Source organism: Calidris pugnax, unplaced genomic scaffold, assembly GCF_001431845.1.
Source record: "Calidris pugnax isolate Ruff unplaced genomic scaffold, ASM143184v1 scaffold41, whole genome shotgun sequence".
In the NCBI taxonomy this organism is placed as follows: Eukaryota; Metazoa; Chordata; class Aves; order Charadriiformes; family Scolopacidae; genus Calidris; species Calidris pugnax.
In genome coordinates, this window is record NW_015094509.1 from 30,382,049 (window position 1) to 30,403,690 (window position 21,642).

The 21,642-nt window shown below is 51.5% G+C and overlaps 1 protein-coding gene across 1 annotated transcript in view; it reads right to left on the reverse strand.

Moving 5' to 3' along the window:
- Positions 1-639: 639 nt before the first annotated feature.
- ZC3H3 (zinc finger CCCH-type containing 3) overlaps positions 640-21,642 on the reverse strand; it is a 207,230-nt gene continuing 186,227 nt past the window's right edge. Inside the window, exons 13-16 of the mRNA XM_014965228.1 lie at positions 18,388-18,563; positions 16,540-16,748; positions 3,160-3,240; positions 640-2,270 (exon numbers count right to left, since the gene is read on the reverse strand). Of these exons, the coding sequence (XP_014820714.1) occupies positions 2,239-2,270; positions 3,160-3,240; positions 16,540-16,748; positions 18,388-18,563 (498 nt within the window). The 3' untranslated portion in view covers positions 640-2,238. The remainder of the gene's footprint in view (positions 2,271-3,159; positions 3,241-16,539; positions 16,749-18,387; positions 18,564-21,642) is intronic.

Sequence of the window (21,642 nt, forward strand, 5' to 3'; positions counted from 1 at the left end):
GGGGGGGGAGGGGGGGGGGGGTGTGGGGGTGCCCTGGGAACACCCCAACCAGGCACCCACCACCGCAGCATCCCCCCCCCACAAGCTTCATGGGATAAAGCCCATCACCGAGGCGTCGGGGCTGGTGGCAACGTCCTGGGTGAGGAACCCCTTTAGGACTTGGTGACACATCTCCAGGGGCTTTGTTTATCCCTCCTTGGAAATTAATCACCCCCTCCCCGAGCAGGGCTTTAACGACAGACAGCAATAAATTACAATCCTTCCCCGCGCCGGTGGGAGGCAGAGCCCCTGCTCATTGCCTCGTTTAATTAGCGCAGCGTGAGCCTCAATCCCCATTAAGGCTGCTCGTTAGGGAGCTCCAACCACGGGAAGCACCCAAGCTCCCCGCCACCATCATCATCCGAGGGGACACACATCATCATTTCCTCCAGTTTAGTGAATTTAGGGTGTTTTTTGGTTTTTTTAGGGAAGCACCCCTTAAAAAAAGCCCCAACCTTTCTGGGTAAAGGAGGGGGAAAAAGTTTTTATAATTAAAAACACTAATTTGGGGAGCGAAGTGGCCCCTCCACCAGCATTAGCAGCTCCTTGAGGGGATGTTTGTACCAAATCACCGAAAATAAGAGCAACGCCACGCTCCGACCGGGCACCCCGGGGGAAGATACTCTTTATTTACATATCAAAACACAAGGGTTAATTAACAAAAGACATTTAATATCAACGGAGATGACGAAGTTTTTCTTAAAAAACCAGCTCGCTGTACACATGCTGGGGTACAAGTGCCACCCCCGGGGTGGGAGGGGGGACCTGCAGGTCCCCGTGATGGCTGGAGGAGGGGGATACTGGGGATGTGGCCCCCCCAAACTGGTTTCTGAGTGGCACTAACCCCCCCCCCATCCCCCCAAGTTGCTGGGTCAGCAGAGGACACCATCCTTAAATGGGAGCCCAGGAGGTGACAGGCATTAATGAGATGGTACCTTTGGTGGCCTGCCATGCCCCGAGTCACCCCAGCCAGGCAGAGGGGTGACAAGACCCCTCCGTGGGGTGCAGGCACCCATGGGGGCTCACCCGAGGAAGGGGAACACCCCCTGGGGGGACCCACGGGGACAAAATCACAACCATCCCTTGATAGAGCCCGTCGTGCACCTGAGCCCACGGCAGCTCGGTGGCTCTGTCACCCACCCCACCGCTGAGGACACCTGGGTGCCGGGTCCCCGGGGAGCCCCAGGGCTCACCCACGTCCCTCCTGCTGCCCCACGGGGGCTTTGCCTGAAGGTGCTGAGATTTGAGGGGCAGGAGATGGGAAAATCTGCCCCCCAGTCCCCAACGGCTGCTCCTGGTTCTCGGCACCTCTTGGCAAAGAGCAGCTGTCCCCAAAATCCCATCTGTGTTGGGGAAGAGTACCCACCCCACCAAAAACCCCATGGAAATTGTACCCATGGATGCAAAAAACCATCGTGCCGGCAGTACTTGGCTCAACACAATGATTTTTTTGCTTGGATTTGGAAGGAACCCCCTAAAAACCCCCAGAAAAGCCAGTTTGGATCTCCCAAAGGAGACCAAATTCCCACTGGGATGGGGAAAGGTGGGGGTCAAGGTGCAACCAACCATGGGAGATCCCAACGGAGCATTTGGTGGGAGCTCAACGCTGCTCCCAACCTATTTTTCCACTAGGGATGTTCTTGGCACATGGCTCCACTCCAAGAAACCTCCTCCCAAAAGCAAAGGGATGGATCAGGATGGACACAGGATGGAGGGATCGGGGCTGAGCTGTGGTGGGGGGACCTTTACACCCCATTATATCCCAGTACGGTGACTTGTCCCCAGTATAGAAGCTGACCTGGATGCTGGTACGTCGCCTGATTAAGCTCCTCAGGTCCCCGTGTCACCTCGTGTCCAGGCCAACAGCAAGAGCCACCATCTGCGGGAGGACGGATGGGGATGGGAGCTTCTTCCCAGTCCTTCAAGCATCCAAGGAGCCTGGTGGCCCAGCATCACCTTCAACAAACCAGCTGGAAAGATATTTTATTGGCAAATTAAAACATTTTGAACAAAAATGCTTCCCTGCGGGAAGGGGTGGCACTTGCCCACGCTGCCACCCGGTTTCCTTGCCAAAATGATGTCCCAGGAAAAGCAAGATGAGAAAAGGGGGGTGCTGGCATCTGGCCACGGTGTCCTGAGGTAGGTGCCAGGTCGTGCCCGGCTCTGAGGTTCCTGAGCTGCAACGGGGTCGGGTCTTCTTCATAGACGGGGCTTGATCTGCAGCCGTTTGCCTGGAGGGAGGAAAGGAAAAGGGGACGGTTGGAGGTGGGGGACACACGTCTGGACACCCCCAGGGCTTCTCCTTGCCTGGTCACAGAGGGTTAAAAATCATAGAATCATAGAATTGTCAAGGTTGGAAGAGACTTTCACAGAATCATGGAGTCTTCATGGTTAGAAGGGTCATTTGAGATCATCGAGTCCAACCATAGATTCAAGATCAGAGTCCAACCATAGATTCAAGATCATTGAGTCCAACCATAGATTCAAGATCATTGAATCCAACCATCAACCCAACACTGACAAACCCACCACTGACCCATGTCCCTCAGCACCATGTCTGCCTGGCTTTTCAGTACCTCCAGGGATGGTGACCCCATCACTTCCCTGGGCAGCCTCTTCCAAGGCTTCACAACCCTTTCGGTGAAGAAATTTTTCCTGATATCCCTCCTGAACCTCTCCTGGTACCTAAAGGGGCTTCAGGAAAGCTGGGGAGGGACTCTAGATAGGGGAGGGGAGCCATAGGATGAGGAGGAAGGGTTTTACACTGAAAGAGAGGAGATTTAGATGAGATACTAGGAAATTTTTCACTCTGAGGGTGGTGAGAACCTGGCCCAGGTTGCCCAGAGAAGCTGTGGCTGCCCCATCCCTGGAGGGGTTCAAGGCCAGGCTGGATGGGGCCTTGAGCAACCTGGTCTGGTGGGAGGTGTCCCTACCCAGGGCAGAGGTTTGGAACCAGATGATCTTGAAGGTCCCTTCCAACCCAAACCATTCCATGATTCTACAATTTCCTCTTGTCCTAAAGCAAGAGGGTAACCCGCTGGAGATGGACATGGGCACTGAGGATGTGGGTGGTCCTCTGCCCCAGCAGCACCCAACCCTGACAGCACCCACCAGCCTCACCTCTGCCACCCTCCTCCAGACGGGTGTTTTCGGAGTCCCGCGAGGATGCTGGTGGCAAAGTCCTCCTCCATTTGGTGCTGCCTGGAAGCAGAAAGGGAAAAAAGAGGAGAAAGTCATCAAGGTTGGCTTAGGTTGAGAGAAATCCCTTTGGAAGAGGGCACAGGAGCATCCTGAGCTCCTCTGCTGCTCCTGCAGCCCCGGACCTTTCTGCTTCAACAGTGGGAAAAGGGAGTAAAAGTGGTCCCAGAGGTCATGGTATCACCAAAGAGAAGGAACAATTAGCAAGCAAATGGAGAAAAATAAATGAGACCACCTAATTACATCCCGTGCCTCATCCTGAAGCCTGCAGTGATGGTTGTGGCTCCTCCACCACCCTGCCAGCCTGCTGGTGGGGACACACGTGTCCCCAACGTGGTGCTCAGCCTGGTCTTGCTTCCCTGTGGTCCTTTCCCCAGCCTTTTGGTGCAGAGTTGGTTCCTTTGGGGTGAGGATGTGTCTCTCTGGGAGCCCAGAGCTGATGTCCCCCTTGGCCATGGCCAGGATGGAGCTGGCTGATGGGATTTCACTGCCCCGTGATAAAAAGCCTGTGATAAATCACTGCTGCCTGGAAAGCCACAGGGTTGGAGGAGATGGGGTTTGGGGAGTCAACCTGGGCAAGCCCAATGTGCTAGGCCAGGTTCTTGAGAAGTTGCTGCCATCGAGGAGATGCTGGCCGGGTCCCACATCCCAGGTCTCAGATGATGCTCAGATGGCCACAGCAAAGGATGCAAAAATTTTCAGGGTAAAAGGTTTTTTTGGTTTTCAACCACCCCCAGCATCCTCCCAAGGTGTTCCAGGTGATTACTTCTGCTTGACACAGCTCTGTGTCTCACCCAAAGAGGGTCCCAGATGTTCATAAAAGCCAAAACTCTGTGAAGTGCATCTGGGAGGTGACTTCTTTGTAGGATAAGTCCAGGCACACCTCATGGACCAACGTGGAAGGTGTGAAGTTCTCCTCCATTTCAACCACAACACCAGACGCACCTTTCTGCAGAGTTTGTCCTATTTCCCTCCCTGAAGGGTGTGGAGAGGTGGTTACAGGGTTTTCCCTGCCAGACCAAGGGTGGACATGAGCGTGGTGGCCACTTGGCCAAGAGGAAGACACTGAGATGAATACAGATGGGAAGAGGAGGAGGTTTCTCAGACGAAGGGACCCACAGCTTGTTGAGCGATGAGGTTTAGTGGGATAAGTCCCCTCTCACTTGGGATTACAGGAGGTGGAGAAGATCATGGAGGAGCCAGAGAGAATCCAGCCCAAGCCCTGGCCAGATGCAGATCTTCTGGCTGAGCAGCACACAACTTGCCCACGTTTCTGCAAAAACCCAGTGTCACCGCATCACATTTCCCAAACCATGATGCCCAACGTGGTGGTGAGACCATGGGCACCTTCCAGCAGCCTTAAAAGCCCAAGGGAGAAGGTTTTGGGGCAGGGGGAGGTAGGAAGGGTGAGGACTTCAAGCAACATCCAACCACGGGGAGCCACCAAGAGTTTTTCTTTCCTTTTAAACTCGGGTAAACAAACTTGCTGGGAGTCTAAGCCGCCGTGGCAGTGATACATCGCTTTTGAGCTAATTTATGTAAAATAAAGAGGGCTCATTTAGCACCTTTCCACCCTTAATATAACACCCATACATCAGAGGGCTGCACGGCAGCCACCACGGACTCGGCTATTAGTCACCGGCGACGTAGCCCAATTCAGCTTTGACTGAATCCAGGAGACACCCATCACTGAGCCTCTGACCACTCCCCCGAATTTTCCAGCCAACCCCAAATATCCCCTTTCCCATTGAGCCAAGATGGTTTTTTTCCAGTTTGGGATTTCCAAATCCGGCCCCCGGTTGCCATAATTAAGGTCCATCGACCCCAAGGGGTCAAAATGAGCATCTCCTCCTTCCTGCCCCACCAAAGACCACGGCCCTGGTCCAACAAGAATGGTAGGAACATCTCAATTCCCCTCCCTCCCCGAGGAAACTTCGTTAGCTAATATCTGTGCAGCAGCATGAATGCCATGCTTTGCAATTCAAAGCAAATATGATTACAGAAGTAGAAATATAGATTTTATTTTTTTTTATGGAGGGAGGAAAAAAAGAGAAGAAGAAAAAAAAAAGGTGATTTTTAAATCAACCGTAATTAGCTTCCTGACTTCGGTACGGGGTTGCACGGAGCCCAGATGCTTTTGGAGCATCCACGACGGGGATGAAGGAAGGCAAAAAAATGAAATAAACCCAAAATAGGTTGGAAAGGGATGAAACGGGTCCCGTTTCTCACCTCGGATGGAGGGAGTTGATGCCCCTGGAAAGGATGGAGCAGTGGATGCTTCACAGCCTGTGGGGAGCAGCCGGGGACTGACTTGCCCCAAAAGCCCTGGAGATAACAGGGGGGGTGTCACTTAACCCACCCCGGGCTAAAGGAAAATATATTTTCCGCTTTTTTGTGCATGGGAGATCCTGCAAATGGCGTGATCAATCTTGGGTCGCATCTCGAGCGCCTTCAATCTCTCCATCCTCCCCTCGTCCTCCCCCCCCCTTTCTCCCCACCCCCCCCCCTTTTTTTCCTTCTCTTGTCTTCTCCGCATTTCTCTGCCACGCAATCCATCTTCCAGGAACCAGGTATATAATTTCTAGTTAGCGAAAGCCGGGCTAAAAAAACCCCCTTTTTTCATTACGCTGATTGAACTGCATCCAAAGAGAAGAACCGGGGCTGGATGGCGAGTTCTCCAACGAAAACCAGGGTTGCTTTTGCTGAGCTTGTCAGCCTCGCTGGAGAATTAGGACTTCCAAGCCTTCTTTCCTCCTGATGAAAATCAACATTTATTTTGCCTAAGCCCTAAGAAGGTGTCAAGGCAGACGGAGAAACTCGCCACTCTCGGCGAAGGAGAAGGGAAAGGGGAAAAAGAAGGGAATCTAATCGAAATATATTATCGAGTCCGAGGAGTGGACAGTGCAGTAAATCAAGCTTCAGGTGGCACCATTATATTTTTCAATAAAACCCAGCCTTCCCACCAGACGCTGCCGAATCGAGTGGCTCCAGCTGCACCCCAGGGGAAAGTTAAAAACAGAATTTGTTTCATCCGGATGCCGAGACGGGGATGGGGGGATTTGAAGGGATTTAAAGGTGGGGAATCCCCTCAAATGGGGGTGGATCGGGTCCTTGACCCCAAATCCTCTCCCTGTCCTCCGCTCCTGAACGCTGAAGGTTTAAAAATTGGCTTTTCTTTCCTCGCTGGGAGGCAACTGGGAAGCTGGAAAGTAGCTGGAGATGTCCCACATCCCACATCCCACATCCCTACGGAAGGGTGTCTGAGCCCCAAAAGGGATGGGGTGAAGGAGAAAAGAGCTTCCTTGCAGCTTTCCAAACTCCACATCTGGCTATAAAAAGCATTCCTGGAGGGAAATCTGATTATATTGATGTTTTCCCTTCTCGACCAACTTCCAGCCTGATGGGATGGTTGGTCCATCGCTCTCCTGATGCTCCTGGAGGGGGAATGGTCCTCTCCTTCATCCAGCCAGACTTTGGGAAGGGACTTTGCAGGGGGCACGGTACCCACAGCCTCCCCACTCCTCCCCAAGAGCCTGCTCTGTGTGAAACACCCCCAAATAAAGAAAATACATCTTATTTCCCAAAGAAAAGTGGCTTAATGAGGTGGCTGCAATTAGCAGGAGTTCTAATGCTCCCATTATTAATACAGCAAAGGGGATGCAACATTCCCACCTGACGGCACTGAGACACATCCCAGCATCTCCCTGTTGGATGCTCAACATTTAATAGAGAAACCCCCCAAATTCCACACGTATTTTTTTTTCCCCCATTCCTAAAGGAAAAAATAAACCTTAACCCCTTCCCAACCACTTCAGAGGAGCCCAGATTCCGAATTTGCTTCAGAAATGGCTTTTCTTTCTCAGCGAGAGCGTTCGGCTGAGTCAGATCCCAGAGAAATTTAGGCTGGGAGATGCCTTTTTGTAGATAAATTAAAATAATTATCATTTTTTAATAAAGCCAAAGAACAAAAGGAAGGATGGAAAGGCCAGTGGGAAGGGTTAAGCCCGAGAATTTTCCACAAATGCTTTTTTTTACGTGGAAAAAGCAGCTAGAGGAGCTGGATCTCCTCAGGTCGATCCTGCACTAAATCCACCTGGAGACACAACCTGCCCCAAAAGCTCACCCAGATCTTCTGCCCCTCAGGTGAGGGAAACATCAAGGCTGGGATGTCGGGAGAAGCTTTATCCAGAAGGAAAAGTGCTCGGATGTTTTCTGGCTTCTTAACTCGGATGTTTGAAGCAGGGAAGCACCGGGGAAGATGACCTGTCACTGCCCATCTCCTGCCACGCTTCCAGAGCAGGACATCTGTGCTGGGACATCCATCCCATGTCTTTTCTCCTTAATTCCTTCTTTTTTGGAGGAAAAAAGCAACCAGAAAACCAGCCACGAGCTGCAGAGGTGGGAGAGGATCTTCATTGAGTTAAGGGCATGGCAGACATGCTTTGTGGTGTGGTGGTACACAGTGACCTCACCACGAAGACTTATGGTGACCACCACATCTGTACTTCACCGCTGAGCTGAAGCTTATCCTGAAGAAGATACGATTTCATCATCTTGGAGGGCTCTTTTATCTCCATTTTTTGGGTCATTAAATAACTCGGGGGGGGGGAACAACAGGGCTTCCCAGTGGCAGTGGTTTGAAGGAAAGTGGTCTTCAGAAATCCCGAGCAAAGTCTAAAAGCCCTGGTCTCCAGACCCTCCACCAGAGGTGAACGAGATGCAGAAAAAAAGAAAAAAAAAAGAGTAGAAAATTAATATGGATGCAGCAGATTTCAGTCCTGGCAAAGGAGTGAGACTTGGCAGGCCTGGAAGTCGCCTGCAAATCAATAAGGGAAGAGGATTGGAAACGTGCAGGTGGCTTGGTCCAGGCAGAAAGTAAATCAGAGTATTTCTGAGGGCCTTTTGTGGGATAAGAAACGATGATTTTGATTCAGAGGGAGAGCCCAATTAGAAAAAGTCACAGCATTCATCAGGTTTACTGGAAGTTTCAACTAAATTGGCCGCTTTGCAAGAAGGAAATTAAATGGCAGTGAAGTTTCTGACTTCTGGACCTTCTCGGGGACATCAAGACATGAGGAGATCCAACCCCAACCTTCAACAGCACCCGTGTTATCTGCAGCACCCCAAAGCCTGATGGTGCCCCAAGCGTGATGGTATCCTGCAGCAGAATCAGAGCTTTAGTAGGGGATGGAGATGGAAGGATCATAGAATCATAGAGTGGTTAGAGTCATAAGGGACCTTAAAGACCATCTAGTTCCAACCCCCCTGCCCTGGGCAGGGACATCTCCCACTAGACCAGGTTGCTCAAAGCCCCACCCTGCCTGGTCTTGAACATCTCCAGGGATGGGACAGCCACAGCTTCTCTGGGAAAGGATGGAGAGATGAAGGCAAGGGCTGCCAGATATGAGGCATCACTGCAGAGGGATGGGCAAGATCCACCAGGGAGTCACCTCCTGGTGAGGTCCACCAGCCTGAGTACCAGCCTGTCCGTCCCTCTGGGCTGGGAAGGAAGCACCCATGACCAAGAACAGGATGCCTGAAACCAGTATCCAGGGTGGATGAGAGCAACCTAAACCTCCCTCACTGCAGGGACTCCCACCAAACAGCCCCCAAGCCCTCAAGGACCCACTGACTCAGGAGGAGAAGATGCAATTGCTAACGACCTGAGCAGATCTGGCCCGTTAACGGGAAACCAATTAGAGTGATATGCATTGTCCTGCTGAAGGGATGGGTGCAGCCCCACTACCTGCAGCTTGATGGATTTTCGCATTAGGAAAAGCAATTCTATTAGAGGTTTGTTAATTCGGTTATGAAAGAGTTTTGATGTTCTCTAATTAAAGTCTCCCGACAAAGCGTGCGTCATTTGGGGGCTGGTGAGGGAGACGTCCCCCTGCAGCAGGAAAACACAGCAAAGGCAAGATGAGGGTGTCCATGGGAGCATCTCATCACCACCTGCCATGGCTTCTTCTTTAGGTGGGACCACATCCATGGTCTCTCCTTCAGGTGGGACCACCTCCATGGCCAGGTATGGGGATCATCCTCTCCATGACAAGAAATATCTGCCAAGTGCCAGGAGAAGAACCAAGAAGGTACCACCAAGGCCCACACTGCCCCAGAGCCCTCTTGGGTGATAAACCATGAGACAGGGAGGGTCCATGGGTATCATCAGGGAGAAGGATGGAGATTTTCTGCTCCAGCCAATTTATCCTATGAGAGCAGAAGAACTAAGGGGAAGGCAGTGATGGGAAGGCTGATTTAAGGACAACAAGGCACATCAACCACCCTCCTAACTCCCTTTTCCTTTCCCTGGAGACTTCAGGATTTGGTGTCCTGCCTCTCCTTAGCTTGTCCTTGTTGCCTTTGTATCATCTGCTGAGGGTCTGGGAGGTCCTGTAACTCCCATGAGCTCTCACCATGACCAACAAAGTGCCTCCACCTACTCCTGCACCCTCCTACCTGTAGCTCCCCAAGCCACCTCCAAACCACCAATAAAGCTACAGAGGTCTTGCTAATTAGGAGAGTATGTCAAATGGGGAAACTGAGGCACACGGAGGTCAAACACCACTCTCTTGCTAAAATCCCTGTTCCTGCATAAAGATTTCAGTTACTGCACTTGCCTGCAGAGGCTAAAAATACTGCAACTGAAGATCTGAGATGATCTGCAACCATCTCCCACCATGGTGATGCATCAAGACCTTCAAGTAGGTTCCTCAAAAGTTAGGAGACCAAGGAAAGAGCTTCTCCAGCACCTAGGCCAGACTCTGGGGAAAAGAGGTCCATTCCAGTGACTCAAAGAGAGGCCTGACAACAGTTGGCCATAATACCCCAGCCAGTAGTGGGCAAGACCCACTAGAACCCTGGTCAGAAAGGGGGTGCTGTCAATGACAAGTCAACAGAGGGAACCTGGCGGAGAAATATACAGAAGAGCAAAAATGCTAAGAAGACTGTGTGGGACAGAACAGCTTCCCTCAACCAAGTCATGGAAGATCCAGAGGCCATGGAGGTGGCCCCACCTGAAGGTGAGGCCATGGATGTGGTCCCACCCAAACTAACAGCCATGGAGGTGGACCAGCTGCAGGTGCAGCCATTGGCTCATGACTTCATCGTGGCCAAGGTCCTTTCCAAAAAGAGGCAATGATCCCCAGCAGGAAGGCCAAGACCTCTGCTCCCCACCAGCCATGACTCAAGATCCTCAGATAAGTCCAAGGTGGCTCAGATGTCTCCTGAAGGTAACTGGGATGGAAGAGACAGAACTGGGGGGGCTCTGTCTGGAGAAGAGAAGACTAATGGGGAACTGCTGTCTTCAGCTACCTTCAGCTGAGCTCATATAATCTCTGTCATCAGTTACGAAAAGGTGGTTGACACTGGGGCCAAACTCTCCATGGAGGTGCACAAGGGATGATGGATCAATATAAGAAAACTACATAAAAAATTGTTCCTCCAGATAAACAAAAGGCTTCAGATTTCTCTTGAAGAAGTCTGAGTTCAGCACTGATTTGGTAGCTCTGTGAAAATATCCAACACTTGCAAGACCACACCTGGAGCTCTGTGGGCTCCCCAGTAAAGAAGGACATGGACATCCTGGAGTGAATTCAATGGAGGTCACCAAGATGGTCGGGGTTGGAGCACAGGCTACATGAGGAGATCGTAGAATCAATCATAGAATCGTAGAATCAAAGAATGCTTTGTGTTGGAAGAGATCTTAAAGATCATCTTGTTCCAATCCCCCTGCCATGGGCAGGGACACCTTCCACTAGACCAGATGTTTATGACCACACAGAGAAACCAGTTCCCTGTATTTTACCCATGAAACATGTCCTCCATGACCCTACCAAGAGGAGAAAGTCCTGTCAGGGTCAAAGCTGACAATGGATGCTGGCTCCTGCTATCCCAGGACATTCCCCTTGTGTCAGAGCCCTCCATCCCCAACTAAGCAGATGTTCTCTGGAAGGCTCCAGGACATCTTCTGCCATGGGCTCACACCGATCAAGAGGGCTGGGTGCTTCACCCGGCTTCCAAAATGAGTTTTGGATCAAAGAGCTGGCGTCAGAAGCAGCCTCACAGGAGATGCTGCAGGTGATGGTGACCCCACAGGACCTTTGGTGGAGGACCTGCTTCCAAGGGGTTGTCCATCCCCGGCGTGTCCCATGGCAGGAGGTTCTCAAGCACGGGTGGAGAAGGGAGGAAGATTTGCATTTCCAAAATTATTCCTCCAGAAGTGAAAGCTGTAAACAAACCCAGAAGCCCTGCACCTCCACCGATGCCTCCAAAGCCAAAGCGTTTGAGCGTGCTCAGCGGAGCCGTTAAAAAAGACTGTAGCGAGCATCTTCCATTAACGTTACGACCGTGAAATATGACAATAAAATGATAGCCGTATGGTCGCAAATTTGCAGCCCGCCGAGTTGCGAGGGGTTTATCGTCACTCAAACGTGCAGAGAGCTGTAAAATGTTTACAGAAAGGGTCGTTTGCAGCTATAAAATCCTCTTTTCTCTCCTAAACAAGGCTGAGCGGAGCCATTTACAAACCCCTGAATGTTCATCGGGGGAGAGGGGAACATCTGTTCTCTCCAGGAGTTTTCAGTGATCTTCTCGAACAAATTAACTAAAATGGGTGCTTTCTAATTAAATTAGCACTCGATTGGAATGGTTTGCATTGGTGCGCTTGCTTACAATTAGCGCGGGGAGGCCAGTTAGGCTCCAGCACAGGCTATTTAACTGGAAGGTGAAATATGGAAAAGCCCATTACCTGGAAACGGGTGCCGGAGGGGTAGGAGAGCCCACGGTCCCTCTGGCTCTGCCCTCCCGGATGGAGAACACCAGGAGGTGAAGGATGGGATGCCACCAAGCCCACCCTTCCTAACTGGGATGCTCAACTGGAAGCGGTTTGGTCTCCACATGCCACATAGATGAGCTTTTTGGAGGATGCTCAGAATACACCAGGACCCTCAAATTGCTCCTCCGACCCCAAATTACAAGGCTCCTCTTTCAGCTTGGGAACTCTCCTCATGGGAGGACAGCAGAGGGTTCAACATCACAGGTGAAGACCACATCTCTCCTTTGCAGCCCCCTTTTTCTCTATCCCAAGGCCAGAGGCAGCAAACCCCCACCGAGACCCCTCAAGCTGATGCTGTTGCCCACGCTGGTCTTTAAAGGTCATCTCCAAAGCCTGTCTCCATCCCTCCCGCACATGGAGCCGGTGTTTTTCTTCGTTCCTCCTGCCTTTGCCAGTATTAAAAGGGCATTTTCTCAAATTGTGGCCATTTAACCAAGCAATTCACATCACTCCGTAATAATAACCTGTCCTCCTCCTTATTTACTACCCCACCAATTTGTGTGTCACCTTCAGGCTTTACAAGCAGAAACCGAATATTATTCTTGGTACAAAGGCTTCAGCAGGGACGGCGCAGACCCCCAAACCCCATCGCAGGCCCCAGTTACCACCTAGAGTTAACAGGAGGACCCATCCTGACCATCATCTCTGCTCAAAACAGCACCTCAAAGTCATAAGCACCAGTCCTGTAATTTGGCCACCATGAAGTGTTTGGTCCTTCAGCAGCATCAATGGCCTCATCCTGTGACGACTCGTTAACGGTCCAAGCTCCTTTTCTCCCGTGAGGTTGTGGGGGTCCCCGGCTCCTGCTGTGTCCCTGGGTCCCTTTGTTTGTGTGTTGAGATGAAACTTTTAATTACTGAGAACATCCCAGCACTGACCATGGGCAAAACCAGGCACCAAAAAGGATTTTTACCCCCCCAAGACTTCACTGCACGCCATCACTGAATCCCTTCGGCGTGGAAACTGCTTCCTCATCAGATGATTTTACATCCATACGCAATTCCTGCCCAGTTTTCCTTTCATAGAATCATAGAATTGCCCAGGCCGGAAGGGACCTCCAAAGGTCATCTAGTCCGACCTCCCCGCAGTCAGCAGGGACACCCCCAACTAGACCAGGTTGCCCAGGGCCTCGTTGAGCCTCACCTTGAATATCTCCAGGGATGGGACCTCAACCACCTCCCTGGGCAACCTGTTCCAGTGCTCCACCACCCTCCCAGTGAAGAACCCTCTCCTCATTTCCAGTCTAAAGCTGTTCCCCTCCAGCTTGAAGCCATTGCCCCTCGTCCTGTCACTGCAGGCCTTTCTAAACAGGCTCTCCCCAGCCTTCCTGTAGGCCCCTTCAGGTACTGGAAGGCCGCTATTAGGTCTCCCCGGAGCCTCCTCTTCTCCAGGCTGAACAACCCCAGCTCCCTCAGCCTGTCCTCGGAGCAGAGGTGCTCCATCCCCCTGATCCTTTCCTACGGATCCTCCAGCATCCCCTTTCCAAATGCCCCGTGTTCCCCAGGCAAAGGAGCACGGAGGGATGTGCAGCCAGACTCCGTACCCACCAGCTCCCCAGAGCCTTTCCTCCCATCATCCCCGGACCGAACCAGCTTCTTCTCCTCATCCTCCCACCCGAAACACCTGGAAATCGTCCTCCCTTGAAGGTAGGAACCGGAGTTAAGAGGAAAAGGATGCCCTCGCTGCCAGGATGATGCCTCTGCCCTCTCGACTGGGTTATTCCAGGCTGCCAAGTGCAATCCAAACCATTTCAACAGCTTTCTCGTTCACGGATTAATCGCTCCGGCTTCATGGCAGAGATAAAAAAACCCGATTAAGCCGCCGCTTTGGGAACGCTCCCCCCGGCCCCGCCGCCGAGATCAAAAGGGAGTTTGAACCAGGGCCAAGGAGAGGGGAAAGAGGGAGGCACTCAAAGGGGAAGAAATCCCTGGAAAAAGGAAGCCGAGCGCTTCATCCCACCTCGCGGAGAGGAGCTTTCCCCGCCGGAAGGGTCCCTCGGCGTCTCCGCCGCGCCACGGTTCGACAGTGCGGGCGCTCGCCTGTGACTTCAGGAATATGTTGTTAATCCTGGGAATTTTCTTTCTGACAGTGTTGAGGCATCTCAGCCCTCCCTGGCTCGAAGAGCTTCCGTGGCCGAGCCAGGCAAAGCTTGGCAGATCCTTGGCACCCACTTACAAACCGGCCCCATCCCCAGCTTTCGGCGCCTGAATTTATCCCTTCTCCCAGTGGGATCCCGCTCCGGCTGTGGGATCGCTCAGAGGAGGCAGGGGATGGAAGATGGGGAGAGATGCTCCAGCTTTTTTGGATCATACTGAACCATATTTTCCACCAGCCGAGCAGATGTCATCTTTATTGCCCCAATACAGTACTGTGTCCAGTTTTGGGCCCCCTACCATAAAAAAAGACATTGAGGTGCTGGAGCGGGAAACCAGCCCCATCCCCGGCTTTCGGCGCCTGAATTCATCCCTTCTCCCAGTGGGATCCCGCTCCGGCTGTGGGATCGCTCAGAGGAGGCAGGGGATGGAAGATGGGGAGAGATGCTCCAGCTTTTTTGGATCATACTGAACCATATTTTCCACCAGCCGAGCAGATGTCATCTTTATTGCCCCAATACAGTACTGTGTCCAGTTTTGGGCCCCCTACCATAAAAAAAGACATTGAGGTGCTGGAGCGGGTCCAGAGAAGGGCGACAAAGATGGTGAGGGGTCTGGAGAATAAGTCTTATGAGGAGAGGCTGAGGGAGCTGGGGGTGTTCAGCCTGGAGAAGAGGAGGCTGAGGGGAGACCTTCTTGCTCTCTCCAACTCCCTGAAAGGAGGGTGTAGAGAGATGGGGGTCGGTCTCTTTTCTCAAGTCACAGGCGACAGGACAAGAGGAAATGGCCTCAAGTTGCACCAGGGGAGGTTCAGGCTGGATATTAGGAAAAATTTTTTCACTGAAAGGGTTCTCAGCCATTGGAATGGGCTGCCCAGGGAGGTGGTTGAGGCACCATCCCTGGAGGTGTTCAAAAGACGGGTTGATGTAGTGCTGGGAGGTATGGTTTAGTGATGATGTTCCTTGTTTGTTGTGTGGGTGTCTATTTTTGTCAGTGAGGTTGATGGTTGGACAAGATGATCTTTAAGGTCCCTTCCAACCTAGAAGATTCTGGGATTCTGTGAAAATATTTTGGTTTCTGAGCCGGATGCTATCCCCCCACCTTTCTATGGTGGTGCTCATTCTGGTTTCTGAGCCGGATTCTATCCCCCCACCTTTCTATGGTGGTGCTCAGGAGATGTGGCTGCTGCACATCCCTCCAGCGAAGGATGGGAGATGAAAAGGAAAACATGAAGCATGATCTGGATCTGGCCAAAAACCTCCCATCCAGCACTGGGAAGGACGAGGCACAATCTCTGCCTCTCAATCTCCATCACCTCTTCCCCTACGGAGACATCCCCCGAGCGCCCCAAAGTCCTGTCTCTTCCCTCAGAGCTGCTGGTGATTAAGGAATTTTCCAGTATAGGAGCTGAACTGGGAGAGGAGGAACCAAGGAAAAAATGTTGGAGAAGCAGAAATGGAGTGAATCTCCACCATGCGCATCCCCAGAGTGCCCCGAAGTCCTGTCTCTTCCCTCAGAGCTGCTGGTGATTAAGGAATTTTCCAGTATAGGAGCTGAACTGGGAGAGGAGGAACCAAGGAAAAAATGTTGGAGAAGCAGAAATGGAGTGAATCTCCACCACGAGCCACTTTGCAGAGAAAACAAAGACATTTCTTCTCGTTGCTTCAACAATTTTCTCCTGCTTTTTTTTTTTCCCCACAGTCCATTTCAAACAGTTAAAACATTTCCCCAAAGTTTTCCAAAATTCAAAAAAAAGTCTAGAAGCTGTTTCCTCTCACATGTTGGAGTTTGTAAGAAGTTTTGCTCGTCCTAAAACTCCATTTTTCAAAAATTTTACTGATTTCCAAAGCCTCTTCCCCCACTTTTAAATAAAAAACAGCAAAGCAGCTCCTCTCAAACTAACACAGCTCTTCCTTCCAACTTCCAAACACCCTGTCCCACTTCTTACCAGGGATGTTTTTAAAGCTTCAAAGCTATTTCATGTTGGGAAATGCGTGTGATGGATGGTCCAGAGGTCCTTCTCCAGGTCCAGTGATGAGGAACAACATCCCTGCATCCCTCTGAAACACCTTCCTACCAGGAACTGCTGCGGCTCCATCACAGGAATGAGACTGGATAATTCATCATGGGATAATTTATAGGATAAGGAAGAAGGAGATGATGATAAAAGACGGGGGTAAAATCCTACCGCGTGGTTTTGAGGTGGAAAATGTGGTGGATGCGAGTCTCCATTGCCATCCCAGTTTGAACTCCCAGCTTAACTGGTTTGGTGACTCGTGAGGAACACAGATCCCACCAAAACCCATGAAGAGCAGCAGGGGAATATCCCTCTCGTGAGCACACGTGAGCAAAAAAAGCAGAGCAAGAGCTTCCTACCTGCCTCGTCCTCCGACTCTTCCTCGTCCTTCTCCACTTTGCAGCCCGGGTCACTGGGGCAGGGGGAGGACTGGAGGGAGATGAAGGACGGCAGCTTTTGGAGCTTGTTGGTTGTTGAGGTCTCTGTCTCTTTCCAAAACTTCACTTCTTGCTCCGAGCTGGAAGGTCCGGGCATTTCTCCATCATCGTGGACCTGAGCTGGATTATTCCTGCAGGAGGAAAAAAATAATAAGGAAAAATAAAAATGATCCTTCTTGGCAACACCATGTGCAACGGAAGAGGTTGGGCCCCATCCCAGTTCCACCCCAGGATGCTCCGTATCTCTGATTTCATAGGAACCAGCTCCAATTCAGCCAGAGTTTCTTAGTTTCCCAGCTGGATCTCCTTCCCTGGGCTTCTCTGCCAGGTTTCCAGCTCTCGGATGCTCCTGGAGGTGCTGGGCTCCCTTTTGGCTGGAGAAGAGGAGAGATGGAGGGAGCAGGGATGCCTCGAAGATGTCCCACTGGTCCTGGCACAGCCCCAGCCCTGCCGCCCTCCTCCCAGCCCAGTGAATGTGACACTTCAGCTCATCTGAAGTCTCCGACGACGGTGCCAATAAAGGGATTAAAAAAACCCCACCTCCCGAGCAGCTTCCAAGCTCGGGAGGGCTCCCTTTCCCCACGGAGGATGCCAGAGGATGGGAGAGGGGGGGTGCCTCCTGCCACCCAGCCCCGAGCTCATGTCTCCTTACCTAAAAAGAGCAAGGAGCTATTTTACACCTCGTTCACACCGGGGAGGGGGGACATGAGCTGGGTGTCATTCCAAGGCTCTTCTGTCACCGGAGAGTCCGCCCGAGCGCTCGTCCCCCCTCCACTACCTTACAAGGCAGGGCCAGGATGAGACCCAGGACCAGGCTAGAGTATGGACCAGAGCAGCACAACTCCCCAAACCCCCCCCATTTCCATCCCACCTTCATCCCCACATCCCACTGCAAAGATCCATGGAAGAGCTGAGCATCCAAGCCAACGTTCTCTCCTCCCGTTAACCAGGACTCTTAGATTTTGGCTTTTAAAGCCAAATTTCAATTTGACTATATTTGAAATTACATCGGGATGGAGTCGTTCCAGGGCTCAGGGATGAGGGCAGAAGAAGGCAAGGATGCACCAAGCTCAAGAAAATCTGTGTCCCTGTGGGGATGAGGACCAACGTGTCCCTCAGCCTGCAGGCTCCATCCCAGCACCCAAAAGCATCGTCTTTGCCCAAAGAGAGCTCAGAGAGCTTCCAAGGGTTAGCCATCAAAAGGCTTAACAAAGCCTATTTTATTTCCATGTCCACCTCCATTTCTGCTTCTTCAGGCAGTGAGTCCCACCCTGATGGTGAGCCCCTCCATGCCACATTGAGGGCTCAGCTCTGCTCTCCACCATGGATTTGAAGATGAGAAAGGAAGAGGGATGATGGTTTCCAGTTTCCCACCAAGCTATGGATAAGCTGTACCCACTTTTGGTGGTGGAGTCTCTATCAGGCTTTTTCCATCTCCCAAGAGGAAGGTCTACAAAAGCCCCCGAGATACCTAGAGGTGCCAAAGCCCTGGGCAGCACATAAGGGTGAAGATACACACACTCCAACGGCACACATCAGGTAGCAAGATGTTTTCCTCTCTTTCCTCTCCATCTGCTCTGTCTGGAGACCTCTCCCTCAAGCATGGACCCTCCCCAACCCTATTGCCCATGGTGGCACTACCAAGAAGGCACCACAGTGACCCACATCAGCAAAGTCTTAAACCATCAGGCAGATGGATACACATCTGGAAGAGGATGGGAAGAGAACTTTTGAAGAGCAGCAAAGCGTGTTTCTTCTGCTCTTTCCTACCTGCTTGTCTCCTCCCAGACCCGTCTCCACTTGGAGGGAGGGTCACCACGGTCCTCATCTTCTGCCTTTCTTGTGTGGCGCTTCTTCTGAGGGTGCAGGAGCTTGCACTGGGCACCCTTGGGGCAAACACCCTTCTTGGCAAAGTCGGGACAAACCAGCGTGTGCTTCTTCTTGCACTGCAAGGGAAAAGGAGAAGAACGTTGGGAAAGGCAGCAAAAGCCCCACGGGGAGGACAAGTTCTCAGAGCTGAGCTCCTTCAAGTGGCACCAACACATTGTTAAAGGAAGAGAAGGACGTGTAGGTGCTTCCTTCTCTGTATCAAAACACTGTTCCATTCCAAAATACTATTTAAAAATAATATTATCCTCTGGGAGACATTACACACTCACTCACAGCCTTCCAAGAGCCTGATTTTACGGACCCAAACCACCAAAGTCTCAACAACAATGATCTACCCTCAAGCTGGTGATGTCCCAAAGAGGGCATCCCAGAAGGATGGTCCCAAAGAGGTTAACTGAGCTTGAGAAGCTGGTTTTGGAGAGAACACAGGGTTTTCTTGTCCCAGACATGCTTGGGATTTGGGGAGGAACAGGGAATAGCAGGAACAAATCACTTTTAGGACTTATTTTGGAATCTCTGCCTGGACCACCCTCCTGATGAAGGCAGCTGAGGGTTGGAGCTCAACCTGGCCTGCTCAGGGCTTGGAAATGAACTTGGTTGATGCTCTCCTGTCCAAGGAAGCTTAGTGTGGCCACAGCATGGGGCTGGCAAAATGATGGCATCAATATGTTCACCCCTAAAACTGCTTCTGTGCTTCCAGCCTGTAATTCTGGTGACTCCAAGCAGCAATGCTCACAGCTGTCCCCACAGCCACCAGCTGTGCCAGTGGGAGACGTCAGCAGTGCTCCACAGCTTCCTCCAGACAAAGCTTTCTGCTGGGAAATGTCCCTTTTCGGTATCAAGAAAGGTGGGATGAGCTGCAGACAAGGCAGAAGAGACACCTTCGGGTGGGATTTCTATCTGTATGGCCAGGAATGTTGGCTGGAGTGGGAGAGAAAGAACAGCCTCTCTCTAATCTCCAACTGTTCCCAACACTCAGTGACCCAGAGAGCTCATCCCAGCATATCTCAAGGGATGCAGGGTGGGAGAAGGTCTTGGAGCCCTGCTTGGCCCCACAATTCCCTGGGGGGACCCACTCCCACTCAGGGTGCTTCCTCCTACCCCTCAGGATGAGCCCACCTTGGCACCACCCCGCGATGACACCCATGGCAAGACCCAACGCAACACATACAGCGCAATGAAGGCTCCACAACACCAAGACCCATTTGCCTGTTCACCTTCTCCATGAGCAAAGACAGAGCCTGTTTTTTCCCTACGTGGGTCCTCCTACCCTTGAGCACCCAAGCTGCAAACCTCCTGGCTACAGGACAGCACAGATTTTCATAGTCATCAAATTGTTGAGGTTGGAAGGGACTTTTCAGATCACAGATGCTCAAATTTTCATAGTCATCGAATTGTTGAGGTTGGAAGGGACAATACAGATCATCAAGTCCAACCAGCAGCCCAACACTGACAAACCCACCACTAACCCATGTCCCTCACCACCACATCTGCCTGGCTTTTCAGTACTTCCAGGGATGGTGACTCCACTACTGCCCTGGGCAGCCTCCTCCAATATTTGATAACCCTTTTCATGAAGAAATTTTTCCTAATACTTCCAGGGATGGTGACTCTACTACTGCCCTGGGCAGCCTCTTCCAATATTCGATAACCCTTTTCATGAAGAAATTTTTCCTAATATCCATCCTAAACCTTCCCCGGCACAACTTGAGGCCGTTTCCTCTTGTCCTATTGCCTGTTCCTTGGGAAAAGAGACCAACCCCCACCTCTCTACAACCTCCTTTCAGGACGTAGTGAACCCCCTTTTGCACAAGTTTGGAAGAAAAGGGGACAAATCCCCAGGAAAAGACACACAGTTGGGGTTTCAGCATGATCATTCTCGCCTGTTTATAAAAATGCATCTTCCTGACGAGGGGGGATGTAGGTGAGCTCTTGCCCTTTTAATGCAACTTGACTTTGAGGGCATGGCAGACGCTCGTCATGATGACCTTTGGGATTAAGCGGCAGCCCCGCTGAGCCCTGGGAGCTCTCTCCTTGAAAGGGCAGGAGGGTTCAGCAGCTCCGATGCCTGGGGCCAGTCGTTGAAGTCGGCAGCAGAGCAAGGAGCTCATCTGCTGGAGGTTGGGGATGGCGCTGAGCAGCAGGAGGGCTGGGATCCAGATGGACATGGACATCGGCTCGATGGGGGGGACGGTGCAGCGACAGCACTGCTTTTCCACTGAAAATTCATTAAAAAACCCTAGTTCCTATGACTTTCCCCCTCTATTTGAAGGATCTTCAGTGGCAAGGAAGTCTACAACCCAATGGGCAACTTGAAAGTAGAGTCATCTCTGAACAACACTCAGGCTCTGCCCTTACTCCAAAATCGTATGTTGCATAGAATCACAGAATCATAGAATGGTTTGGGTTGGAAAGGACCTTTCAAGATCATAGAATCACAGAATCATATGGGGTTGGAAGGGACCTCTGGAGATCATCTAGTCCAACCCCCCTGCCAGAGGGGGTCTACCTACAGCACGTTGCACAGAAACTTGTCCAGGCAGCTTTTGAATGTTTCCAAAGAAGGAGACTCCACCACCTCTCTGGGCAGCTTGTTCCAGTGCTCTACCACTCTCACAGTAAAGAAGTTCCTCCTCACGTTTAGGTAGAACTTCTTATACTCAAGTTTGTGCCCATTTGCTCTTGTCCTGTCACTGGGCACCACCGAAAAAAGACCAGCCCTGTCCTCCCGACACCTTCCCTTTAAGTATTTGTAAGCATTGATTAGATCTCCCCTAAGTCTTCTCTTCTCAAGATCATCTGGTCCAACTTCCCTGTCATAGGCAAGGACATCATTCATTGCCAGGGTAGCAGCTCTTCAGAGCCTCCGGCCAAGGAGGTGAGATCAACTCCTGTATAGGAGTGTCCAGCACAAAATGGACTTGGGAAGGAGAAGAGCAGGAAAATAGAGACCTGGCCTCAAAAAGACACGTGGATTATAGAATCATCGAGGTTGGAAAAAACCCTTTACGTCATCGAGTCCAACTGTAAACCTTAGATTGCCAAAACCACCACTAACCCACGTCCCTCAGCACCATGTCTCCCTGTCTTTTCAATATCTCCAGGGATGGTGACTCCACCACTTCCATGGGCAGC